Below are 9,996 nucleotides of genomic sequence, written 5' to 3'. Positions count from 1 at the left end.
TGGTTTATGTTGATGTATGAAGACAACATTGATCACATAATGACATTGGTATTATGATCTTAAAATAAGGTGAACCAAAAGCATTTTCAAGGGATCTCAAGTTCTAGTCTCAACATCTTAGGCATATTTCTTTTATTTTTCCTTTTTTTTCTTAGAAAACATAAATATGGTCTTTTGTTTCGACCGAAAAATTATGATAAAAAAGAATGTCACTTTGTTGCGCAATGTTGCCGATTTTTCTTGGAATTTTCAAAAGTGGTATAAGTCAAATTTGGTGACTAAAGACGTCCACCAAATTTGACACTAGAATGCACTTAAAAGTTGGGCGACGAGTCCACTCCCATGTGAAGCTTCCTTTCAGTTGATTCCCTCTTCCCTGCTCCCACTTCTCACGCTCCTCTTCAACCTCTTGCGATGAACGGTTCCATCATCTCATGGCTTCTTCTTGCAATATCCACAATCTCCATCTTCTTCGACGTTGTTGGAGCTTCAGCTTCAGCCCAGTGTCTCGGCGTTGATCAGAGATCGCTCTTGCTTGAGCTGAGAAAAAGCCTCGTCTTCAATGCCTCTAAGTCTTCCAAGCTAGTACAGTGGGACCGAAGCGCTAGTTCATGGAGCGGCGTGACGTGCGAGGACAGCCTCGTCGTCGGTCTCGATTTGAGCAATGAGTCAATCTCTGGGGGAATCAACGGTTCGTCGAGTCTCTTCAAGCTTGAGTTCCTTCGGAGCCTAAACTTGGCTTTCAACGACTTCGACTCTTCAGCAATTCCGTTCGGCCTCGCGAATCTCAGCCGCTTGGTACATCTCAACTTGTCTTATGCAGGATTCACCGGGAAAATTCCAGTGGATCTATCACGCCTAACGAAGCTACGTACTCTTGATCTTTCTGGTCTATATTTCATTGAACTGCCTTTGCTGAAACTGGAGAAGCCCTCTTTACGGTCGCTGATTGGGAATTTGGGAGAGTTGAGGGAGCTGTACCTTGATAAAGTTGATGTGTCTGCTGAGGGAAGTGAGTGGTGCAACACGTTGTCCTCTTCAGTGCCGAAACTTGAGGTGTTAAGCATGTCTTTCTGTTCTCTATCTAATCCTATTGACACTTCTCTTATGAGTCTTGCTAATTTGTCGGTCATTCAACTTGATGGTAACAACTTTTCCACCACAGTTCCTAGTTTCTTACCGAATTTTTCCAGCTTGAAAACACTGAGCCTGCGTGAATGTGGCCTGTGGGGAGAATTTCCTCAAAAAGTTCTCCAGGTACAAACACTTCAAACCCTTGATCTCTCATCTAACCAACTTCTTCAGGGTTCTTTGCCCGATTTTCCAGAGGATAGTTCTCTTGAGACCCTGGTCCTGAGTAAAACGAATATTTCAGGGAGGCTTCCAGATTCAATCGGTAATCTAAGAAAATTGTCAAGATTAGATCTGTCTCGTTGCAAGTTGAGTGGGTCGATCCCAAGCTCGATGAAGAACCTGTCGGAGCTGACTTATTTGGACTTGTCTTGGAATAATCTTACTGGTTTAGTTCCGCCATACGGCGCATCCAGAAATCTGACCCAAATAATATTATCCAATAATGCTTTAACGGGTCAGATCCCCTTTGTTGGCTGGGAAGATTTTTTGAATCTTGAATTTCTGGACCTGCGAAACAATTCATTGGAAGGCCACATTCCCCCAGCTCTATTTACACTTCCCCGATTGAAGACAATAATGCTTTCACACAATACATTTTCTGGTCAGCTTATCATAAATCTGAATGCCTCTTCATATCAACTGGGCTTTCTTGATTTGGGCAGCAATCAGTTACAAGGGTCAATACCAGCATCCATATTCGAATTACAAGAGCTTAATTACCTCTCACTTTCTTTCAATAATTTCAGTGGCACAATAAATATTGATGCACTTGAGGGATTCAGAAATTTAACTTATCTTGATCTATCATATAGTGGCTTGTCCATTAATGCTATGCCATCTGCTTCTACTATTACATCCTCTTTCCCTGATTTTTCTCAGTTAAAATTGGCTTCCTGTCAGTTGACGACATTGCCTCAGTTTTTGGCTAACCAATCCAATTTGGTCTACCTCGACCTCTCGCACAATTATTTTCGAGGGGAGATACCACAATGGATATGGACACCAAAAGATCTTCAATTTCTTAACCTTTCCTCTAATTTCTTTGAAGGTTTCAAACACCTCCGAGCAATCTTACTACATTCGTCTCGTCATCGACCTCCATGCAAACATGCTTAGAGGAAATGTGCTACCCTTGCTATCATACGCTTTGTACTTGGATTTCTCAAGTAACAACATTACTTCCGTTATTCCGGATAACATCGGTGGATACTTATCAATGACGGGGTTCTTCTCTCTTTCGAAGAATAATTTCCATGGGTCCATCCCAAAGTCAATTTGCAAAGCTCATTATCTTGAAGTGCTCGACTTATCGCATAACAATCTGAACGGAACTATTTCTGATTGTTTAATGATGGCATCCCTTAATGTATTGAATCTAAGGAACAACCAGTTGAATGGTGATATTCCGCAAAACATCCTAGGAACATGCGGTTTGAAGACATTGGATTTGAGTGAGAATTTGTTGCGAGGGGCAAATTCCATTGTCACCGGCAGGTTGCACAATGTTGGAGGTTATGAACATCGGGAACAATAAGATAGACGGGACATTTCCATGCCATTTAAAGGCTATATCAAGTCTCCGTGTCCTTGTTTTACGATCCAACAAATTGCATGGGGAAATTGGATGTCCACAGAGTCCTAGCACTTGGCAAAAGCTACAAATCATTGACCTGTCTTCAAACAATATTGGTGGCATATTGCCTGCCAGTCTCCTCACATCTTGGGAGGCTATGAAGGCTAATGTAGACTTCAATCACCTACAGTATCAATATTCCCAACTGCGTGGGGTCTATTATCAAGATACGATGAGTGTAACCTTGAAAGGTCTACATGTAGAACTCGTCAAGATTTTGACTGTTTTCACATCGATCGACTTCTCGAGTAATAGATTGGAAGGTCCAATACCAGATACCATTGGAGATCTCAAAGCACTTTATTTCTTGAACCTATCACATAATGCAATATTGGGTTCAATTCCTCCTGTTTTGGGGAATCTGCATCAACTTGAGTCATTGGACCTATCATGGAACTACCTCAATGGAAGCATACCGGCTCAGCTTGTGAATCTTGATTTCCTTTCGTTCTTGAACCTCTCAAACAATCAACTTGTAGGAAGCATCCCAACAAGTGGACAATTTCTCACGTTTTCCGAAAGTTCTTTTGAAGGAAACCTCGGATTGTGTGGGCTTATGCTCAACAAGAGTTGCTCAATTACCACGAACGGGACGAAAGAAGCTGGTGACGATCACAATAATGATGATGGCGAGAAGATGTGGTTTTACATGAGCATGTTGCTTGGATTCGTTGTTGGCTTTTGGGTATTTTGTGGTCCGTTAGTCTTTATCAGATCATGGAGGTTTGCTTATTATCGATTCTGGGATATAGTGCTGTTTAGACACTCATGTCCATGAAGATTTCCACCGTATCTTAGTTATTGAACTTGAATAAGAATATTTTCATCCTTTCTTCTCTTCATATTTCTTCCTCGCTATTAAAATGACGATTCTGTTTATTGATCTATAGAACTTTTGCTTAACAATGGGAGAAATAGAAGTAGGTATAGAAATAAGAATATGACATAACTATTTAACTATTTTCCTGGAGTTCTGAAATGAAGAAAAGTGCAATGAAGAAAATTCTTTAGTGAGGATTGTTATAACTAAGATGGAATGCTTATATTATTAGAAAATTCCCCCTCCCCCACATTTTACTTTTTGACAGTTTTTCGATTTGATTGTAATTTTTATACAAATTTAGGACTTCTAACCAAAAAAAATTCTAACTAATATGGTAGGCCTATGGTATGTGTGAGTTCATCTAGAGATTACAAAATATTAAAAAGATTAAAATTCACGAGCCAAACTTGATCCAGAGATGTTGATTTTTTCATGGAGATCAAGTTCAAATCTGAGTATCCAGTCTTGGATTTTGGATTCCAGTTCGATTCAAACATTAAACTACATCAACTCGACGAGGCTTGAGTACAGCACTCTTTTCAGTACCTGCTGAAAAATCTTCCAAACTCTATTTAGAAGTCAGTCTTGGTCTGCACTGAACATTCTTCTAAGAGAATCTTGCACAAGGTCGGGACATTGTGCAAGATGACATTACCTAGTGGGGGGACATAGAAAGAAAATTAGGATATGGTAAATTACCTTCCATCTACCACGGAAGTCCGCCCAGCGATAAGATTCCCTTTTTAGAACCACAATACAAGTACAACATAAGTGATCGGAAGGTGCTTTATTTTAGAGATCAAGTGATATTTCCAAAAACCTTTTGTTCATTCACTGAATTTATCTTCAATCCAATAAAAAAAAGGGCCCATTGACATGAAAACCGAATCTATCTCCGATTCAATCTTGGCTTCAATGGCTGCGATGATAATGGACCAAACATAAAAACTTACACATCTCGATGAGCAAATCTCAATCCTTCGAACACTAAAACACCCTTCATTAATTTTACTATCTCTATTTTCATCATTGACTAGCTTAGATCCAAATTCCCAAAGCTGGTCATATCCAACCGAATTGGAGTTTTGATTTCTTGGTTTGGCCAACGTCTGAAATTAAGAAAAATTGACACCAAGAAATCCGCGAACATATAAAGAGCGGGCAAATAAAAACGCGTTTTTGCTCCTATTCCCTACGCATGGCCCACAGAGAAAGTAACATCGTCAGTCCCACAACTAACGTTAACGTTAGACAAAATCGTCCCCACCGGGAGGCGATTACCATTGACTACCGCTCCCTCTTTCCAAGCTGAACCATTCCCTGTTTTTCTCCTCCTCCTGTCTGCAATTCTCTGTTGTTAAATCGCCCATCTCAACCAAAATTTTCCAGATCCCTCTCTCACAGATCATCATGTCTAAGGCTTTGTTTTAAGTTTATTTATTGAGATTTGAGAAATCTCTATTAGAGAATATTGTGAGAAATGTTATTTGGTATTAAGGATATTATTTGATATTTTATGATTTCTTAAAACAAATAGTTTCCTTGTTAGACTAAGATAACTTATTCTATTGTTGGATTAGATTATTTCCTAACCTGTACATACTATTCGGATATAAATACCCTTGATCTCTCCCTCTCTTTTGAAGATCGTAGAATATTTACACAATCTAAATGTAATAGAATATCAAGAAAAGTAATATAGTTTTATCTTTATTCTTGCCTTAGTCTTGAAGAACAAAAGCCCTGTCTCTGCCATCATTGTTTCCATCTTGTCAGTAAGACCACCACCGTTCGGCAGTCCAAGTCCTCTGTTTATTGTCCACCTATCTTCATCCTCGAGAGTGGCCACAACCAATTGTCTTCAAGAGTATCATTATCGGCCACAGCGCGTCGCAGTCACGGATCTACTCCAGTTGTCTTTGAGAGCAGCTCTATGTCGTGAGTATCTTCGTTATCCTCACGGAAAGTTGTCATTTCATTGCGACCTAATCTTATCGCTGCCATCCTTGTGCTGGTGAAATCTGCCAAAAGACAAACCTCTGTTTTCTCTAGGTTCACTCCATCGGGCATCCTTCTCGATTGAGATAATTGGTTCTGCTTTTCCATAAAAATCAAACTTCATCCTCGATTGTTTGTTAGTTTTGGTCTAAGTATTCTCTTGTTCTTGTTTATGTACTTTTCAATTCAAAAAGAAAAAAAAAAAACGTGTTTTCTACAGTGTGCCATCAGTGCTCCAATGCCACATTATCATAAAAGATGCAATTTTAATGATTTTTTCTCACTAATCTACATGAACTAGCAAATTGTATCCTATATGCATGAATAAAAAGCAGTAAATGTTTGATCTTTCCCTGAAAAATTTATATCTTTTTGACGTGAGAAGCATTGATCAAAGGTCGAAGCTTTAGGTTATTTTCCATGAATCATAGCAAATCAGATGATCAAAATTCTTCCAAGCGAGACAAACCCTAACCTAGATGCAAGGAATTAAAGTAAGGGCCATCAATGCGAGACAACATTAAACCCATGCAATCAAACGAGGAGGGGGCGTGATCAAGAGCACCAACGGGACCGGCCATGAACAACATGCAAAGGAATTGTCAATCCAATCATTCAATAAATAATAGAGCATGTCTACTTGCTAATTGCTATGTCTAACCACCTAACTTGCATTGTTAAGTCACTAATTTAATTTATCTAAACTAATCTATCCACTTAATTAAATATAATCAACCCCTAAACATCATTAGCATACTAATAAGGGATTAGTGAGCAAAACTCACTTGTGAAAAGCGAAGACTGAATCATTGCAATGGCGATGCGACGGTGGCCGAAATCCAAATTTTCGGCAGTGTCGACGAACACTTGGGCCGGGCCTATAAGCCTTGCAGGCCCATAGAAAAAGCTGGGATTTGGTTGAACTTGGGCCGACTTGCTTTGCGGGCTTGGGCTCGGAACTAGGCTTGCTAAACCTATGGGCTGAACTTTGAAGATGGGTTGAAATTTAGGCTTCGAATGGGCCCAATCCAAAACTGAAGTTGGGCTGAACAAATGCGAACTAGGCTTACGACACTTGCTGGGCTTGAGTAAAGATTGGCTGAATTCTGCTTGCGCCAAGCTTGGGGGCTTCTTGGGCTGCTGACTTGAGAATTTCGTTGGGCTAAATTCCAACGCCAAAGGTGGGCTACGATGGAACTAGAGAAGAATCGGTGGGCCGAACGACAAAGAAATGGGCTAATCGGAGCTTCGGCGAGTGGGTGGTTGGCAACCAATGGATCCCGTGGGTCAAGGGGGTCTTGTAGGTGGATGGAATGGTCAAAGAAATGGTTGGAACGGAAGAAAAATGAAGAAAATCATGAAACAGTGCAGGCAAGCAGGGGACCGATGGACTGGCAACCGATGGCCATACGGGACGGCTGGTGACTCCATTCAAGACAAGGTCAGGCTTGATGGAATTGTCTGGATGTCCTCTTCATGGCGATGGGTGGTTCATTCTTTGATTCATTCGGGAAGTCGACTTTTTACTCGGATCTTTAGCAAAAGGTCAGCTGGAGAAAAAACCGGCAAAAGTGAAATAAAGGAGGAAAATGGTCCGGCGGCTTACTGGCTGCTCCTTCGGTTGCTGTGGTGGTCGAAGGGCGGCAAGAGAAGGGGAGGAAGAATTTTTGGACAACAGCTTGTGGGTGAGAGAGAGAGTTGGATAAGAGAGAGAGTGAGAAGATAGAGATGATGGAAGAGATAAGAGAGAGGGTGGGCCATCATGGCTATTTTTTTCCACCAAATTGTCCCATAAGGCTTGTCCATCAAGCCAACATCCCATGTCTGCAAATGAGCCACCAAAACACCCATTTACCACTCTTGAAATGGTCCATTTGGCTAGGCATTGGGGGCACACGAATTTCCAAACAATTGGTTTCAATTGGACTTAGTTCGTTGCTCAACTCAATCCCATATGCCCTTTAATAATTCAATCAATCCCTCCATGCTTCCATTGATATTTTTCCTCACCTATACATTCATCATGCTTTCCAATTTTGCCATAAAAAATAATCACCGGCTTTTTTTTGCATTAAATGATCTTGCGATGACTTTTTCCCAAAAAGTCTCGGGTGTCAAAAAAATCTTCTGAGATTGAATCAACATTTATAGAATTAATTGTGACAAGACAAAAACTTCAATTTCTAAAATTGGACTTGAATTCACAATTAATTTCACTTGGCGCGTTTTTAGCATGACCTAGACATTTCAGAAAATCTTTAGTGCAAATGACCCGTAGTCAATTTTCTTCGAGCCACTATAAACCCACTCGACTCATTGGTGACTCTCAGTTTTGTCATGAAAATCTTGAGGATTCAAATACGGACACAGAGTACCAAAACAATAAGAAAATCAATCTAGTGTCGGTCGATGAGAATTTTTTAATTTAGTGGTATCACCCACGATTAGCCATACAACTCAGTCAAACCAACTTATCTCTGATCTCTAATCGATTTATATTTGTGCCGTAATGATCTTGGTAGATGAGCACGGTCGAACAACCAATTCATGGTCGAATTCTCAAGTCTATTTGCCTTAAAATTCTTAATGGCTTCCCCAAAATAGTCTAGTTATCTCGAGAGTGATCAGCTCTGAGAACAGCCCTATAGGCGTGTCAATGAAATGCCCGATTTATTCAGTAGAAAACATGACTAAAAATCTGGGATGTCACACTGCCTACATCGACTTAGCTTGGCTTCATTGATGATTCTCCATAATGCTGTGATTCTGGCGAAGGTGAAGCGAATGTAAAGCTTGTTTTGCTTCGATTAGGATTGGTTAGGTTAGAGTCATGTATTTTCTTTTGAACTTCACATGTTAATTTCGTTTGCGTAAGGTCACAAATAAGAGTTTGAAATCGCAAAAATCTGCTCCTCAATCGGTTGACTGCAATCTGTTCAACGAAATGTCTATTAGGTCTCAATGCGGATTAGTTTCATCCTTTTCGGAATCCGAAAGTATTCTGACATAGAAAGTGATATTAATTGATTTTCAAGTCTATTAAGCATGAGTTCTGATGTTTTCGCAGTGGCTGAATACATTTCTTAACCATTATAATTCTTCATTTTGTGCTACATTGCTAGTGATTTCCATGGTAGTGGGCAATGAGTATATGATCTGGAGTTATTGTTCTCGACCTTAAGTTCTGGTGACATTCTTGACCGAGACTTTCTACCATGTTAGTCTCTCACGCTTGGTTTCCTTGCGAGTCCATGTACTTGTTGGAATATAATACGTGAAAATGAGAGGATCTTGCAATTTATATCAACGCAAAATCGCTAGAGAAATAAACGAGAAAAATAAGGATACCAAAAATTTATGTGGTTCGGTCCAAGTATTGGAGTCAGCTCAACTATAATCGGAAAATCAGAGTTTATAATCACTCACACGCTCAAGTGTTTTCCACATCTAAATTTAACCTCAAACCTAAAGTGTTTATAAATAAACAACTCACTTGGACATAAACTCACGGCACAAAAATACCACCATCCTTCTTTGTGCAGCTCCTCTCTCGGCAGACATGCGGCTTCTCGTGGCTCCCTTCTACGTAGGGCTTCTTTTCACTTTTATATGCGTGTGCCCAAAAGTCTTACAAGGTCATGTCATTTCCGCATATTATATTCCAACACAAGTCATGGTGGATTATAACGGTTAAAGGCGGAGGCTGGAGATTGTCACCGATTCAGTTGTTTGTGTAAGAATACAAACGGTCGATGGCTAAGTTTCTCTATGTGCAACTTGGAGTCCGGGTGTCTTGATCTCAACTCGTAGCTTTGAAACTCATGTAGTGTTTGAGTATAATCTGGTGGTTCTTAATCTGTAAGAGGAAAAGGTCAAGGACAAATATCAGTGAATGAAAGAAAACAAGAATAATGTACCTCGTGCCAGAACTTCTTGTTACCTCGTGCTGCCAAACCGTCATCAACCTCCATGTCCTTCACGAAAACCCACCTCAGCAATCTCTGCAACGAAACCTCACGGTCGCTCTCTATACATCTTCATCTTCATGCTCGTATTTAATAATGTGCACAACAATCGCGAAGAGAGCAGCTTACTGTTCGCAGATCTAATTTCGTTCGATGGAAAGCTTACCGGGCCGGGCCTGATTTGGGCCTGATGGTTTTAATTGGTGATGGGCTTAAGGCCCGTCCGCCCATGCTGGGCCCAAAAGGCCCGGCCCACGGGAATAGGGCCCGTGGATGGGGGAAGGTATAAAAGGGAGGAGAGAGAGAGAGATGACACCCGTTGAAAAATGAACATACGTTCCTCTCCCTCTCTCCCTCCAACAAGAACAGTACGCTTAAGGCGACGCCGGTTTCCCTTTTCAAGGCGAATTGACATAATTGGATCAGAATTTCTTCCTCGATCT

The 9,996-nt window shown here is 40.6% G+C and overlaps 2 protein-coding genes across 2 annotated transcripts; both read left to right on the top strand.

The window, feature by feature from the left end:
• Nucleotides 1-414: 414 nt before the first annotated feature.
• LOC120295860 (receptor-like protein 7) lies at nucleotides 415-2,250 on the top strand. Its single transcript, XM_039317466.1, has one exon. It carries the CDS (start codon nucleotides 415-417, stop codon nucleotides 2,248-2,250), a length of 1,836 nt encoding a protein of 611 aa, XP_039173400.1.
• Nucleotides 2,251-2,616: 366 nt separating this feature from the next.
• Nucleotides 2,617-3,609, top strand: LOC120292253 (putative receptor like protein 25). Its single transcript, XM_039310513.1, has one exon. The coding sequence runs from the start codon at nucleotides 2,637-2,639 to the stop codon at nucleotides 3,543-3,545; it is 909 nt and encodes a 302-aa protein (XP_039166447.1). The 5' UTR covers nucleotides 2,617-2,636; the 3' UTR covers nucleotides 3,546-3,609.
• The last annotated feature ends 6,387 nt before the right edge of the window (nucleotides 3,610-9,996 follow it).

The sequence above is a fragment of the Eucalyptus grandis genome, chromosome 1, assembly GCF_016545825.1.
Source record: "Eucalyptus grandis isolate ANBG69807.140 chromosome 1, ASM1654582v1, whole genome shotgun sequence".
Taxonomy (NCBI): domain Eukaryota; kingdom Viridiplantae; phylum Streptophyta; class Magnoliopsida; order Myrtales; family Myrtaceae; genus Eucalyptus; species Eucalyptus grandis.
This window is presented reverse-complemented; position numbering and strand designations above follow the sequence as displayed.

Coding starts and splice junctions, on each gene's coding strand:
- LOC120295860 (XM_039317466.1), top strand. CDS start 415: ATGAACGGTTCCATCATCTCATGGCTTCTTCTTGCAATATCCACAATC.
- LOC120292253 (XM_039310513.1), top strand. CDS start 2,637: ATGTTGGAGGTTATGAACATCGGGAACAATAAGATAGACGGGACATTT.